Source organism: Diadema setosum, chromosome 15, assembly GCF_964275005.1.
Source record: "Diadema setosum chromosome 15, eeDiaSeto1, whole genome shotgun sequence".
In the NCBI taxonomy this organism is placed as follows: Eukaryota; Metazoa; Echinodermata; class Echinoidea; order Diadematoida; family Diadematidae; genus Diadema; species Diadema setosum.
The window spans coordinates 15,063,232-15,081,176 of NC_092699.1; the positions used below are offsets into that span (position 1 = coordinate 15,063,232).

The following is a 17,945-nucleotide window of genomic DNA, read 5'->3' on the forward strand; positions in this document are numbered from 1 at the left end:
ACTCGTTTTCACGGTCGGTTCTGGGTTATTTTTGCCACAGCTCGAATTCACATCGCAGGGAGTTATTCTATGCAATGAGCATAATATGAGGGCGCCGTTTTACTTTTTATAGGCTGCGTCCTCGCGTATTAATAGGGAACTTTAGATTTGCGGCGCGGACGCTTGAGACGACGCTTGAGCTGGACGTTCTCCTCTTCCTTGCGTTGTGTTGAAAGTAGCTTTAGATTACGTTGCAACGAGGCAACCTGTAAAAAATAAAATGGCGCCCCCATATGATCGATGCATCAAATAGTTCCATGCGTCGAAAATTGAGCGGACGTAAAAATAGTCCAGAACGCGTACTCAAAACCTCAGACAACGCAAGCTATAAACAGATCGATTTGACGCGCGTTTTGCGCATGCTCAGAACATGTTGTTTTTTTTTTTTCATCTTAACTTCTCCGTTGAGAAAATCTAAAGCTACAACTTTGCAACACGTCGTAGGGAGAGAAAAGAACGCCCAACGCAATCGTCATTTTAATCGTCCGCGTCGCAAATCTGAAGCTCCCTAATAATAGCGACTGGAAAGTGAGACGAACTTAGAGCTGGATCTTTTTCGTCGTAGATGGCAGTACTTTATAATTGTGGTATCACGAAGAATAATGATTGTAACATTCAAGTAAACGCCCTGTGTCAGGTCGGCGCTAGTGCAGATCCATCATATCCAGTAAGAAGTGAGAGAACTTGTCAAAGTACATGTACGTACGTACAAAGATAATGTACCAACCGTAATCGAGTGTTACAACACTGAGCGATGACTAATGTTGAATATCGATGCCAGATGTAATGTAATGATGTAATAGATGTAATTGAATTCAACAGGAAAAATTTCACATATCATGCTAGAAATATATTTTGTATGATATTTCGCATAATCTTTTATGGTTTAACCGTTACGGAACTAGAGACATCTGCTTACAAGGGATAGTGCATATTTGCGCACTGAACTTTTTTTGATTGCATTAAACAATACTATTCGCATGTGCTAAAAAAATAATGGTAAACGAATGTAGAATCCGCTACTAAACTTGGGCTTTTCTTTTTTCTCTCTTTTTTTTTTGGGGGGGGGTTGTTCTTGCATCAGTGTGTGTTTGGGTTTTCATCAACAATATTTTGAGTTCCAAAACCTTCATTAACCACATTTGAAAATGACATAGTTATGTAATATTTATATGTAGACTATGATTTGATTCCAGTTTTGAGAAACATAATAATGTCTCATGACGGTTCTGTACATTCCTTCACAACGTCCATCAAGAAGCTGGGAAAAAGAAAGGCGTGTGCAATGAATTCTGAAATTCTGAAACGCATCACGACATAAATTATTCAAGTACATAAAATACGTGTAATTTCAAAGCCATGTGTTATTTGCCAATTAACCTAGTGGACTTAATTAGCAGGCATTTATCCCAATGATTCTAGTCCAACGTTGTTCTCACCTGCGGAGCAAGACGACTCAGTTCTTGGATGCTAAGCTTGTCATACATCTGTAGCACATCCCTTCTTTTGTCCTTTGGAAGTGAGGCCTGTTAGAACAGAGATCGGATAGAGATAAACACTGAAACATGAGTATAAGTTTTCTTAGCAGCTTAAAATAAGTAAATGAAGAAAGAAATGGTAAATAAATAAATCATGATTATATGACAAATGTGATAAACAAATTAATCAACTAATTAGGCCTGTATAGATAACTGAATAGATAGGCCTATAAATGATTAACATGATACGTAAACGAATTAGTAATTGAATAAATAAATAAATGAAAGAAAATATGAACAGATGAATTAATCAATGAATAAATAAATACATACATACATACATACATACACTCATACGTACATACTATATATAGAGAATAAATGCATAGGTAAAGGTTGGTTGTCTGACAGTCGCTTGGTGACTGCAAGATCCTGATAATCATGCAGCTGACGTCATTATTGTTTGAAACAGAACAAAACAAAGCAAGCAGAAATAAAAGATAATCATCAAAATGTTATCTGACTTAATTCTTTCTTTCTTTCTCTAAAAATCGCCCAACGTTCATTCGCAGGGGAATAAGAGTGGAGATATTCTGTCTACTGAGATGAAATAAAGCAACCTTGTCCTTGTCATAGTCTTTTTTTTCTGATTATTTCGCCTGACATCAGGATATCAAAATCTTATACATGGAGTCCTTGACGGATCTTGAGATGCCCTCACCTTCTAGAGTAATTCACAAATTTTACAAGCTATGCTTTTCTTGTGAATTCCTCTTTTCCATGTAAAGTTATAGATTAAGATCGTATTGCTTACTTGTTTATTTATCCAAACCAGCGTTAATATCATTATGATACTTGTATTCATGTTTTGTTGAAAATTACGTGATTGAAAGTTCCTTTTGAAGTTATGTATTCATGTAAGCGTTATGTATATTACTTTGTATTACTTTATATGGAAATAAAATCATTTTGAATTGGAAAAAAATCCTTATTCAATTTATAATATGGAATTCTTTTTTGTTTGTTTGTTTGTTTCCTTCAGCAAAGTCAGGTAGAGAGAGGAAGGCAGACAATGGCTGAACAAATCAAATAATGGAGAGAAAGTGGCCGTGAATTCAGCAACACGTGGTCTTTTAGCCGCCATACCATTGCAATTTGTTTCTCCAGTTCGAAGGCATCATCCGCTGCTCGCATCACCTTTGTTTTATTCACGTCCGGTCTCAGTTCGGTTGCCAAGGAAACCATAAAGGTTAAATACGCCTGGATAACCTTAAAAAGTGAGAGAGAGAACAAGAGAGAATACTTTCGATATGACAATATATATATATATATATGCATATATACGATCATTTAAGGTACTATAGGTAGCGCAGACGTGAAAATGTTGATGCGTTTTTGTACAAGCATGTCTAAAAAATATCAGTTTTCCTTTCTTTATTTTCTTTTCTTTTGGCATGGCATTGAGGAAGCTCACATATTTGCGTGTGATTTGTCCTATTCTTTTGTTTGACAGTTTGCCTGTGTCTATGCATACACTCATACTCATATACACACATTATCCACATACCTAATAATGTACATTCGCATGTGCTCATGTACCCATGTGAGCACATTGTAATGTGTGTATAATGTGCATATCTTTGTACATGTACAGTGTGTGACATGCACTGGAGCATATTTGATGACGTGAGGTTACATTTGTACATAACAAATCTCATGACGATACTACTTGTTGTAATGAGTGATTCGATATATCGTTGCCCTACATTCGATATCCAAGGAGCGCTGGTGCGATCGCAATGTAATTTGATAAACTATGCGTCTGTGGGTCACAACACTGCTGAAGGCCAACTGTAATTTGTTAAAATACACCAGAGATTACCACGTTAGAAGCAGTTACCCGCGCAAGCATAAACTATGTGGGTAAGTTTCAACGATTACTTTCGGTCAGGGGACCTTTTCTTTAGAAAGAGACCAATGTCCTGTTGCCGGAAACTTTGCGTTTAAATTCAAGTCGACTTTCTAGCGAAGGGGCCTATAGGTAGATATAACAAGTAAGTTTTTAGTGTATCAAAGTTGAGTATCTGTGTGTTTGAACTGATGATGTTGTTCTTACAATGGAATTATCTATATGGACAGATATTCATTGCAATTATCCATAGTTCTAATTCAAAATTTTAAAAATTCCGAAATTGTATTTGTGGTTCCTGTGACAAAATCACTCACACTCCGCTATGTAAATGTTCATCACACAGACGGACACACAAACACACAGCATCACACACACACACACACACACACACACGTGCGTGAAAAATACGGTTGTCTGGTCTCTCTTCAAAACTTACTCTCTCTAACAGTAAAGAATCTAACAGCGAAGAAAGATGAGGTGTAATGTACACACACACCTACCTTGTCCGATTTGTCTTTCAAGAAGCTTTCCCTAGATTTCATACCGAGCACTGGTTGGTCTATCTGTCAAGGCGTGAAAAGAAGGAAACATTTCGGTGAAATATACCCCTCCGGATCTCCACAAGAATAACAATACGTAGATAAACGCATGCATTGGTTGCATGTGATAAGTTTTCCAAGTAGAATACAGTTTGAAAAGGCCTGTGTATCTTACAACAAGGTAGCATGCTAACAATAATGGGAGTAAATGGAATGATATGAAATGAAGGGAAATGATTTATTTCATTTTATCTATCTATTTCTTCCATTATCAAATGATAATGAAATATATAAATGAACTTATCTAATGAAATGAATGAAAAACTATAAATTCTGAAACTTTGTACCCAGTAGGAGCAATTTATAGTTGTTCAAATGTAAGTGTTTGTAAATCATCCGGAGGTCTCCTTTAATCATGGAAATGTGTAAACGGCCTTACGAAAGGTAAATAAATGGACGTGTTCCGCGTGTCCCGGTTAACGCGCTGGGTGAAGAGAAAGTTGGTGTCTGCCGAAAGGCGAATCCGAGCAAGTATCTCCTCCAAGTCCCACGCATCTTCGTCGAAGTCCTCGCTGATGACGGGCCATCCTCCGACGCTGTCGACGAACTTCAGGAGAGGCGCGACGTCTTGCTCCGTTATCCTCTCTGAAAATGAAAGAAACAAATGAAAACATTCAGCAGACTTGAACAGAAAAAAAAAACTAAAAGAAAAAAGATCTTATGGCAAAACTATAATTCGCCAAAGAAAATATGTTACCAGGTGAATTAATAATAGCCTGGGTGCCAAAGTCCAATAACCTTGTTTTACCGTCTGCCCGATTTTTTTTTTTTTTTCTGTGATGGTTATGACCTATTTCGAGGATACTGACTCCGAATCTGGATGATGCAACTTTTGCATCCTTGAGCATGTTGAGGGTTTTGAGATATTCAAAATGGTCACCAAGATGGCCGACAAAAGCTAACATTCCTATATTTTTTTTCATTCAAATGGCGATAAATTGGACAAAAATGGAGTTTCGCTGAATTTCAAGGGAGCTGAATCCGAATCTGGATGATGAAACTTCTTCAGATTTCTGAGATATTGAGAATGACCGCAAAAAAAAAATCTAATTATATTCCTGTATATTTCGTTTTAGATAATGAAAAGTTAACAAGATTGATGGATTAACCTATTTCCGAATATGGATAGGGCATTTTTTTTTATCACTATGGATTTGGGGATACTCAAAATGGCCCCCAAAATTGAAATTTTAATCTTAAATATTTCCGTAAAGATTATACAAAATGGAAAATAAATTAATAGCTTTACCCTATTCACGGTGCTGAATCCGAATCTTGTTGATGAGGTTTTTGAGATATTCAAGATTTTTTTATATCCATTTTGACCATCTTGAATATTTCAAAACCTTAATGACGCAAGACTTCCATCAACCAGATTCAGAATCAACACCTTCGGAATAGGGTAAAACCATTAATTTACATCCAATTCATTCAAATTTCTAAAGGAAATAGCTATATCAAATTTACAATTTTGACGGCCATTTTGGATATCTCAAAAACCTTAGGGATGCAAGAGAAGATCCATCCCGATTCAGCACCCCCGAAATAGGTAAAAGGGATCGCATAGTTTTTGTTGAGAATCAACTTCAGGTTTTTAACATTTTAATGGGGGTGAGATAATGGGAAACCTCTTATGAAATGTGAAAGAGCATGTAATTCCAAAAGGAATTCAATGTTTATTTGATGAAAATTGGTGAAAATTGGTTTTTAAGTGGCTGAGGTATCCAAAACAGAGCGATTGTAATACAAAATGGGACCCATTTCTTTTTATTATGCTCGCTTTGTTTTAAGTTGTTTTAAGATATCTTAGCCATTCCAAGCCAATTTTTATCAAATAAAATCTGAATTCCTCTTAGAATGGTATGCTCACATTATTTCATGAGTGGTTTCTTGGTATCTCGTAAAAGTTAGTTCCACCAGTACTACACCATCCCTTTAAGACCATCTTTCACTTTTTTTCACATTTTTCACCGTTTCAAAGGAATTATAGGGGAGTTTTTAATTTTTGGCGGCCACCTTGAATACCTCATTCGGTTTTGCCACTCGGTAAATAAGGTAGAAATTATGTTTTGTTCCATATTCAGTATATTGATACGGAAATATATTATGGGAATTTAATATTTTGGCCGCCATATTTGTCTCCAAATCATGTCCTTTCAATTCTTTTCTCAGAAAAAAAAAACAAACAAGCAAAACGTAACTGCGTCTACATGTAGATCTGTCCACTAGTAAAATTCTCTAATTCATTTAGGGGAATACCATTAGTTACTTGTTCAGTTATTGCCCTTTTTGGTAAAAACCAGTGATCACGTTTTGCCTAGTTGGTATCAAACGTCTACTTCGTAATATAATTTGTGGGGTGTGGGTTTTTCAAGTCATACATTTTCTTCGGTTTATGGGATTTTTGTTTTATTTGAAAAGGTACGGAACGAAGATAAGATCATTTCAAAATAGACGTTTTGGACATCTACCATGTTTTGCACACTTAACGAACATTAATATTTCGTCTTCTTTTTTGTCAACTAGATGACGAACAAAGGGGTATAAAGACGCAATATCCTTCGCGTGCAACCGGTCCTACAGGCAACCCAGGGGTGGGAATTGAAAAAAAAAAAAGGAGACAGAAAGAAAAGTTAAGGAAAAGTTTGCGGAAAATTTGCGGAAAGTTTGCGGAAGGTAACTCAATCGGTGCTCTTTTGTTACATTAAGACACCTTTGTGCCTGTAAATTGGGCCAATTTGTCTCCAGTGACTTTAGAAGAAAGAAAGAAAGAATCACAGAATGTTTAGCAGTCTTTCCAAGACATCACTCTTCGGCAAAAAAAGTCGGTTTTCTCGATCTTTTCTCGGTTATGTGTGGTGTTGGGTTCATTCCCTCTAAACATAACTCAGTATTTTGACGGTATGTATGTTTATCTTCATTTGTTAACTGTCGTTTATCTTTTGCACATTCGAATGTATATAGTTCCTGTTTTAGTCTGAGTTATTTCTTGTTGGAAGAAAGATGAGAATGAAAAATAAATGAATTGAATTGAATTGATTTGATTTGAATCAAACAGAGGCAACCGAAGATAAACATGTTGATGCAATTTGCGCTGCACAGTTCATGGTGAATGGTGAGCCTATCTCTAGCAAGCGCATACAGCGTTACGCTTCATATGAATACACACACATAGTATATAATTACATATATATGGATGTATATACATTTATCATTTATTCACATATATTTACATTGATATACATATATACATAATTATATATTTACAGGAAAGGTCATTGCATGTAGTTGCATTACAAAAGCTAATTGAATGTTCTGTCTTTATCTTTTGTGTCTACTATTTAGAAGAGCATTATTGATCATTGTTTTTTTTTCTGATATCTTTCAGACAGTTTGTGAAGTAAATTTCTACAAATGCAACCTTTATACGTTATGACATATGTCACACAATAAATAAGTAAATAAATATGTGAATATGTACATATATATATATATATATATATATATATGTATATATTGACATATACATAAATGTATGTAAAACAAAGTAACTGTAAATAGATGAATGTATGAATGTGAATCAACTCATAATTAGCTATGTCAATTAAGCACAATACAATAACATATATCTTATGCTAGTGTACACAATATCCCCTCACGGAAATGAAATAATACTGAAGATTATTTGAAGCAACTGTCGCAGTAATAGTATTATTAGTGTTCAATCATGACTGACATTACTGTAATTTTTATCACTGTAATTGTAAAGCATTATTTGACTTGTGGGATATATTAAGACACATCTTGACATCGTAGTAAGCAAATGTATGTCTCACCCTCGTCGATGCAAGCCCTGTAGAGCCTTTTGACCTTGAACTCAGCACTTGTCTCATCCGACGAGGTACCTTCCTCCTCCAAGAGACCTAATGGGAGAGGAGTAGTCTTTTTGTGACTTTCACATCGATCAAAGAGAGGTCTAGACTGTTTCAAATCCAGCGAGCACTTTCCCCGGGTCACCATCGAGGGGCGTTGTTATATATATGGGTTTGTGGATAGCATGCGACAGGCAAACAAGTTGGCGTTGAAATGAAATAAGAGTATTGCCATTTGTTTTCATACATGCATTTCCTCTCTGCTCTAACATGCTTTCCTCAGAGCGTAAACTGCTAAGTATTCTCCTTGTTTTATCTCTGTTCGAATTCGGGTTTTTTCCCCATCCACTCTCCCTATTCGACCAATTTTTTCCTCTTCTCCTCTCGCTTCCATTTAAGGAGGGAATGAATGTAAGGTAAGTCGTGTAATTGCTTTCTGATAATTGGGCTTGATAATGTTTCCGAGAACGCCTTTTTTCCCTTTTGCAGTGAAGCTAAAAGATATATATCGTGTACTCTACGTATTGAGCGGTTTGGTGGCGCGACCTGCAGGGGGCGTTTCATAAAGCGTTTTGTCAGATATTTTTTTTTTTTTGTGTGTGTGTGTGTGACAAACTTACTCTCAGCCAATCAGGTGCAAGAATTTCAGTAGCTTAAAAGAGTTTAATCAGAAAAAAGAAAATCTGACAAAACGCTTGATGAAACGCCCCCTGGATTTCATAATCGATTATTGAAAAGAGTTAAAGGGATGGTACAGTATTGGTGGAGATGAGAATTTGGCTTTTAACTTTTTGCGAGATAACAAGAAAGCACTTATGAAATAGTACAGAGCATACCATTTTAAGAGGAATTCAAAGTTTATTTGATGAAAATCGGGTTTGGCATTACTGAAACATCCAAAAACAAAGTAAAACAAAGCGATCGTAAAAAAAAAGTGTGGGTCCCACACTTATTAGAATCGCTCTGTTTTTGATATCTCGGCCATTTCAAAACCAATTTTCATCAAATAAACATTGAATTCCTCATAGAATTACGTGCTCTTTCATATTTCATAAGAGGTTTCTCATTATCTCACCAAAAAATTTTAGAAATCTGAAACTAGGTCTCAACCAAAACTATACAATCCCTTTAACCTGATGATTTTGTTTTTCTACCTCAGGAGTACTTCAAAGAATCTAGAAGCCGAGCGAGAACGGGACTGACTCGTTAAATCATGATGGAAGAGCACGTGGCAAGGAAACAACAAAGCAACCAATATACTGAGTCAAATTGACAGTCTATGTCATAATCCTTGTGTCTTACTGATAATGCACATTATGCAATTCATGTTTCAAGTTGTTTTTGATAGAAATCTTCAGATTATATGTCGTGTTTTTTTTTTTTTTTAAGTTCACTCGCAATATACTAGGTAGTGTAAAGTGGGATAGTTTTCGAATTGCATTACCTAAATGACATATTATGCAATTGTTTTAGATGAACCCTGACGAGAAAGGAATGTAACCTCGCCACTATTGGGCAGATATATCCAAACAAACTGTGATGTTTGTTGTGGCTGACTACAAAGCCTTCTGATTTTAACTAATTCCAAAAGGATACCCAGAAAGAACGATCGGCAGATAAAGTTCCGTGGATTATTCGATAGAGAGCGGGTGATGTTGAGGTCGCATTCCATTGATCCCAAAGCAAAGTAGGCCCTACTGTATTTTACCCAAACAAACCGTCTCGACTATAAATTTAACCAAAAAAAAAATGTCTATCTGAAACTTTGCAATGTTGTGATAACAAAAGGGAACACTATTATAAGGGGCGCTTCCGTGAACGTGTCTGTTCCGAAAAAAAAAAACAACCCAAAACACCAACATGTGCTATATCATTATCAAATTGCGAAGAGATGGCACTACCATCATAACGAGATTACCATATAGAGGCATCAAAAATTGTTTCTGCCACATTTACCTCTTGACAACACCTGCAGTCGGTCCTGGAGCTGGGCTAAAACAGTGATGCGATCCCTCTCCTCTGGTATCGTGGTCCTCTTCTTCCATCCTCCGCACGAGTACTGGTAGAAGTCCTCACACGGATCCGCGTTTAGATCCATGTTCTCGATCAAGGCGCCAGCTGTAATGTGGTGTAATATCATCATGTGCTTATGTGGGGTCATCCCACAAGACCGACACCCTGAGTCCTACAGCACACGAGTCATATTATAGCCAACGAGTTCGACACTTTAGGCAAATAAAGCCCATGAGACCGACACTAGGTAAAAACATTCCACGAGTTCGACAGATACAAGACGGGATTCAATGTGTCGGTCTCGTGGGTTTTGTTTGCTTAGTGTCGAACTCATGGGCTGTATGACTTGTGGGTGTTGGGTGAAATTGATGTCCGGCCACCAAATTTCCAAAAGATTATCCTTTGGTGGTCTGATCGGTCTGAATATGATTCAAAAGGGATTGGTTATATATTTCCGTTATACTTCAGCCCGCCAAAATTACAAAATTACATATCCTAGTGGCCGAAAGAGCCACAAGACATTTGCCAGCAGGGAAAAAAAGTGATTATCGAGCCCTATATATCATACATAATGTATATTTGTAATGTTTATACACATATATAATGTGTAAATTAAAGTCTGTATAACGCTCACTTAAGATCTTAACAAGTTTGAACGCGTTGTATAAAGACTAGCTATTATAATCATTACATAATGTACTATAAAGTGCATGAGGCTAATCATCAAAATCGAAAGTTCGTAATGTCTTCGACAAGCGTCTCATACCATTTCACTTTTAAAGCACATTAATTGTCTAACCGCGTTTTTTCTTTTATTATTTCAATGACATTTTCAGTGACATTTTTATATTCTGTTGAATACAGTACTAATGCGGTTTATTGTGAGCACGGAGAGCAATAGGCACTTTCAGCTGGGACTTGGAGTGAATTCCTATCAATAAGGAAATGAAAACTTGTAAAACTAAGCTGTATGCCACCAAATCGGCGAGATTAGGAATTCTCGGTCAAAGCAATCACTCATTTGTCTATCAAAACTTAACAGCGTTCGAGTATATACCCGAGAAACGTAATCGCATTTATTTGACTGATGTTAGCGCCTGAAACGAAAGAGTTCCCTCTCACTTAGCTCTATTCAATCGTTTTTGACGTGTTGTTCAGGCTATGTGACGCACATACTACAGTTTTGCTTAGCCGTGGTTACAAGGGTATAACTGTAAACAACACTCGACGCCCTGAGGGTTCGAATCCGATTTTATTTCGCCAACTGAGCCTTGACATTGTCGAGGAACCTTTTCTCCAATATCGCATTGATGAGAACAAGCATCTCGAATGCAACGCGTGTACCCGTCTGCAAAAGTCAGCAAGCAGGCTTCATGTAAAATGTATGGAGGATTCTCTGTATTTCTCGATACGTTTGGCATTTTTATCAGTATTATATTGTTTGTCAGATCAAAAGGAACGCCCGCAAGTGGGGTTTCCGACCTCGGTTTTATCAGACGCCGCAAATGTCAACTAAAATGTCGTGGATATACGGTGCAGTCCACCGAGACACTCTTAAGTCCAAATGCGACAAAGCTTGTAATGTTTCACCGGCGTCGTCGCTACCCCTTGGATTCTGTAATGATGGAATTAACATGAGGGCTATATATTCTCCATCCATAGCGGGCAAACATGCAAATACAAGCAAATTCAAGTGTCCTAGAACTTCAGAGATAAAGCGCCTAAAACGTCAGTCAACATAAACTGCGGTTAAATCAAGAAATACAGTTCTATAGAACTTTGAAGACGGATAATACAAATTATTTATCATAACCAAATCGTTAACCATTATCAATGAATATTTATCCGATTTCCAAATAACATTTCATAGCTGAATTTGATGTGGCATGTAAGGTTTGTGAAAGGATGTTACCTCGTATGACGATATGATATCCCTTTTATTAACCCTCATTGTGCCATGAAATAATATCTCGTCCACAGATATGTGTATGATATTTGTCCATATTCGACCGTCAACGGCACTGAAAGGGTTAAAGATGACAGGTTTTTTTTTTATTGTCCTAACATCATCATTAAAATGCGCGATTCACTTTTTGTTTTTACATTAGGTAATCACTAAAAGAACTGACTTTGCATGCAGACGAACTGACATTCACATTAGCACTACTGTTTCTTGTTCTAATCTGTGCATAAAAATGTCAGTCAATGAAATTATGTCCATGTTGAAATCATCTAACAAGTCGCAGTAAAAGATATTTCAGTAGGTATGGAATGCTGATAATTATACTTAAGTATTACATGATTTTCTGTATATATGTATTTCATTTTTGTTTGTTTTTTCGAATTGTTCAAGGACATGAAATGACAAATCCATACTTTGTATTATGTATTAATACATACATTATGTATTACTTTTTGTTGATGAAGAATATTCCATAATCCTAAAGTTCCTCATTCCTTCAATAAAATACTGATAGCAACTGCAACGGAAAATAGTCACTTACGAACACGTCTATCGTTCTGTTTCATTATTCAATAAATCATCAGTAAGTTTGGAAAGGATCTTCAAGTTTTCTGCTTCGCTCTCTTAAGTGCCTTGTTGAAAATAAATGAAAGAAATAAGAATTAAACTCACCTGCCGCGACGCATTCTTTTGACATACATATGTTTGGTCCTTGGGGAACCGGAAAGGAAAATGAAAAGAAAGATAAAGGACATCAAAGATCATGTTATGGGATATAATGTTCAAATCGCTTAGAGGTATTAACATGGACTGAAAATCTACCCAAAAGAGTTAAGTTAAACAGATTGATATTTCATAATTTTATTTTTCATTTTTCGTTTAAAACAACGACACGAATATGATAAACATAATTATAATAATGATGGACACGGCCTGATATTCCGTTGTTCAGATGAGGTGCACGTCACAAAATCGACATCCGCGAGTCATACAGTCCACGAGTTATACAGCCCACGAGTCATACAGCCCATGAGTTCGACACTAAGCAAACAAGGCCCACGAGACCGACTCATCAAACCCCATGTTGTCTCTGCCGAACTCGTCATGCTCGTGGGCTGTTTTTTACCTAGTGTCGAACTCGTGGACTGTATGAGTCGTGGACTGTATGACTCAAGGGTGTCTGTCTCGTGAGATGACCGGTTCAGATGTACCTCAGGAAAGCAACACCTAGTTCAACAATACAACTGTCATAGTAAAAGATGTCCATGCATAACATTGAATACATCCAAACGGACAAGTACAATTCTTCAACGATTCTAATTATATCAACTTGAAAGTAGCCCCGAAGATGTGACAAACGTGGGTGGCTCGAAAGTATTTAGGGTATGGCAATCAGTGAATCTTCTTAACGTTGAGTCTATTACAAATACTCTTTTTGAATTAGTTGAATTATGTATTTATGTCGCTTTTAGGAACCTATATCAATGTAATGTAATGACATATTTCGTAAATTTATTTCTTGACGCTTTCAAAATCCCTCATATGTATCAAGTTATCCCACATGTATATATATAAATACAATGTATATGTATATATATATATATATATATATATATATATATATATATATATATATATATAACTCTTAGGTTAGATAGACATGTGGATATCTTATGGATATATGCAAGATGAAATAATCTGGCTGAAGAACAGCCAAAGTCCACTATTTGCTATCATCTCTGAAAACTCTTGCCGATGTAATGCAAACATATGTTTGAATGACTACTTCAAATTTCAATTCATAAATGCAACTCCCCCATAACATAAAAAATTAGAACATTACGTTTTTTGCTGGTTTTTTGTTTTTTTTTTATTTTTTTTTTCATAATTCTTAAGTGAACTTAGGTTTTTCTGTTATTCAGGTATTCATATTATTTTCCATTTATTCTATTTCTCTTCAAATTGTCTCTGACGGACCTTCCAAAGTCAAGAAAGTTTTGAAATGATATTAAAAACATAGGTAAACAATAAAGAGCTATAAATCTGAGAAATACGTAGTATTCTCATTATTACTGAGCATAAAAGAGTTGATAGAGCGAGTGTTAAGATATATTTGAAGGTGAACATTTTGGCATTCCATTATATTATATATATTAAAACTGTACTGTACTCCGAAGATCATTAGTTACATATGAAATGAACAGGGAAAACACATACCTTTTGAAAACGTGAGCCAAGAAAGAAAGAAAGAAAGAAAAAGAAAACGTTTTCATAAGCACGCCTAAAAAACAGAACCTAAGCCGTAGAGGCACGTACTGCTATGAAAACTATCAACGCGCACCATTTGACAAACATGTGACAACAAGTGTCCGCATTAAACCGATTGAAAGCACAAATAATCGACTGTTTATATCGCTGGCCATTCGGCAGACAGCCGCATAAACAGACGTCACCCATCGCTTCCAAAGGTAATACACAGTCATCGACTTGCCTCCACGTGACGCGCCAGCGGCTTCAAATGCACCTGTCTAATTCAAGTTTATCGATTATTTCAAACATAGCGTGTGTGATTTACCCTCTTTGGAATTGTCACCGAAGTCATGAACTGGATGTAGGTTTCATGGCAGACGCTCGCGTTTACGATCGCGGCGCATTATCAAGGTAGTCGCTTGCACCTGGTCTGAATACGTCTTCATTCACTCATTGTAAAGCGGCAAACATAAACAGAATGGTATGTGATCACACACCCACTTTGTTGTTGGGTTATGAATAGACGAATTGTTGGCACACCAAAAAAAAAAAAAAAAAAAAAAAACGGTCTGACTGATGACGTGACCGTGCATTACTATGTCAGTTACAATAACTCGACCTATTTTTTCCAGTCGATATTTTGATTTCCAAATATTATCATGGCGCCTTTGCCTAGTTGTCACCTTCCTTCGTGGAACACAGCATCAACATCCACACTTGTGAGACCAACTGATTTTATACACCAATGCCTCACAGCAGCAGTCCAACGATGATTGCATTCTGCTAAATTATGCATCAGACAGTGGTGTAAACACGGAAAAAAAAAATCAGCTTTTGTTTCATTTCTGTACAATTCATCCCAACCCCTCCCCCCAAGAAAAATGTCATCACCACTTTACAGTACATTTACAGAACTTTAATACAGTGCATTTTAAAAGACGTCTGCCCTTCATCCGATTAAATGCTTAAACCTCTAGAGGCGCACAACATGCACAAACGCTCTCTCTCTCTCACACACACACACACTCCTCTAAATTCATGTATGTATATCTGTCCATATCTGCGCGCATATGGATTTATGCTTGTTTTGCTTTATTTCATTTGTCAAGTGCATTTATTTTTGTGGGTAGGTTTAAGGGCAAAGGCTAAAGAACTTACGAAACAAAATGTCAAATTTCTAAAAGCATGGATGTCGTCTGGATGGTTATAAAAAAAAAAAAACCCGCATGAAACCCTCAAAGAAGTAAGATGGCTAAAACGGTCTGACTGATGTCAGACCGTAAGATGGCCTATGTCAGAACGTAAGATGGCCTATGATATTCGTTCATTTTTCTTCTTTTCAGTTTGATGCCAGATCCTCTGTCATGTCACTCTTTCGAGTGTGATGATTTTTACGATATCAACAGAATGTTCAAAACATTCCAAACACTATATTTCCCTCCCGATAGTAGCCATATCTTCTTCTTTTTTTTTTTGACAAAATTGCTCTTAAGCTAGTTTTCTTCCTGCACTGGTGATTACAAGATGCAAGATTTTCAATTATCTTTCTTCCCCATTTCCGTTTTCCCCAGAGTGTGGAGCAAAAATGAATAAGTCTTCTCTAAGATATCATGCAATGTTTTGACGGTGTTTGTTTGTATGTGTGTGTGGGTTGTTTCTTTTTTCGACATCGGTTTCGTCATAATCGTCACTTTCACCATCTGCATCATTGACGACATCATCATTGCCAATCTGTCACAGATGGGAGATCCCTTCCACTTCTCATCTAATCGCGGAACTTGTTCGAACGAAAATTGGCTTATTAAAGGTTACCCTAGTAATATTTCGCTTTACGTCCACACACACCCACACACACGCGCACACACACACACGCGCGCACACACACACACACACACACACTCACTCATACATACATACATCTCGGAGCAGAAAAGGCGATCAGCACCCGTCTCCTCTGGCCAGGCGGGGTGGTATTTTTAGAGGCGGCGCGGGTAAAATGGCAGGCCCCGCGAAGTGCTCCGAAGGTTATCGGATTTCCACCGGAGAGACTCAACCCGAGGCGGACGCATTGTGCCATTTTAGAGGGGCGTCGCGCCACTTGGAAGAAAAAGAAGAAAAAAAAAGTTCCCACGTCCGGGAGTCTATCACAACTTCGACTCTTTAATAACACTCTGGCATTTCGTCTATTAACAGACGGGGGATATAGGATGAATGAGAGATGAATGAAAGGAAGTAGGGATAAAAATGAAATCGAATTGACGCAGATCACGGGACCGAAAACGACTTAATTCTACCTGTGACGTCAACGTCGATAACGAAAGATCGACATTTCCTTCTTTCTTTTTGTTTTCCTTTTAAATCATACATATACAGTCTCATGAAATTGCATTTTATTTCCTTTGGCTGAGCTTCGTAAACGTGTTGCATGAAATCTCCAAAACCAGTAATGTACACTTTAAAATTCAGTCACTACAGACATGACACTAAGACTGCTTTTACAACAACAACCCCAAAAAAAGTAACTTTGATACTCAGATGATACTTAGATGAGGGTAAGTTTCTAGTACAATGTACACACCTGAAAAAAGTGAATTCCGAATCAACTCGGTTTGGGTGTTTCTGCAAGGTGGAGTTATCTTTATATCATCTACAGTATGTTCTGATAATCCTTTCACAGCTTTTGTCTCACTGTGTTCAATCTCGTCCTCGTTCCACCATTAATGCTGTAGCTCCATGGTTCCACAGACGATTTAGGTAAAGGCCCCGTGAGACCAAATCTCATTTTCTCAAAAGTAGTTTATTTGGGGTCATCCAACTAGACCGACACCCACGAGTCATACAGCCCACGAGTTCGACATTGAAAAAAAAAAGGTCCATGAGTCATACAGCTCACGAGTCATACCGTCCATGAGTTCGACACTAGGCAAATAAAGCCAATGAGTTCGACACTAGGTAAAAGAGCCCACGAGTTCTACAGATATAACGCGGGGCTTAATGTGTCGGTCTCGTGGACCTTGTTAGCTTAGTGTCGAACTCATGGGCTGTATGACTCGTGAGCTGTATAACTCATGGGCTGTATGACTTGTGAGCTGTATGACTCGTGGGTGTCGGTCTTGTGACGTGCACTCGTTTTCTTGACTTGATTTTTTTTTCCATCATCCAGTTGGTGGGTTACAATAATGTAGAACATAATCAATATCGACTTTTAGAATCGACTTTAAGTTACAAATTCTCATCAATAACTGTTTGTTGGTGTTCATTATACGTATTATGTACAGTGCAATCCCGTCTTGACGAACACAATAGGGAGCTTTAGATTTTAGACGCGCGGACGTTCAAAGGGAAAAAAACATGGTCTGAGCGTGCGCAGTAACTTGACGTGCGCTACTGCGCACGCTCAGACCATGTTTTTTTTTTTCCCTTTGAACGTCCGCGCGTCTAAAATCTAAAGCTCCCTAATTATAACGAAAATCTCAATATAACGGAAAAAAAATTCAGGTCCCAAAATCATTATCAACATATCTTTATATACATTTTTGTTCGGCTGTAACGAAGTTTTGATAAGCCTGCCGGTTTCGAGGACTTCGTTAAAAGGAGAGCCGCCTATAGGGCACATAAGAGTGTGTGTGTGTGTGTGTGTGTGTGTGTGTGTGTGTGTGCGTGTGTGTGTGTGTGTGTGTGTGTGTGCGTGTGTGTGTGTGTGTGTGTGTATGTGCGTATTACAGTAAACTTTGTGATCGATGGTTAGTTGTCATTTATGATTGTAAATAAGTATGAACAATAAAAACGAAATAGATGTGACTTAAAGACAAATTCCAG

General features: G+C 37.2%; 1 protein-coding gene across 1 annotated transcript in view; it reads right to left on the reverse strand.

Moving 5' to 3' along the window:
* The window catches only part of LOC140239055 (neprilysin-1-like), a 47,648-nt gene that overhangs the window by 14,966 nt on the left and 14,737 nt on the right, over positions 1 to 17,945 (reverse strand). Inside the window, exons 2-8 of the mRNA XM_072318951.1 lie at positions 12,549 to 12,587; positions 9,857 to 10,018; positions 7,865 to 7,951; positions 4,408 to 4,613; positions 3,930 to 3,992; positions 2,664 to 2,786; positions 1,479 to 1,565 (exon numbers count right to left, since the gene is read on the reverse strand). Of these exons, the coding sequence (XP_072175052.1) occupies positions 1,479 to 1,565; positions 2,664 to 2,786; positions 3,930 to 3,992; positions 4,408 to 4,613; positions 7,865 to 7,951; positions 9,857 to 10,018; positions 12,549 to 12,587 (767 nt within the window). The remainder of the gene's footprint in view (positions 1 to 1,478; positions 1,566 to 2,663; positions 2,787 to 3,929; positions 3,993 to 4,407; positions 4,614 to 7,864; positions 7,952 to 9,856; positions 10,019 to 12,548; positions 12,588 to 17,945) is intronic.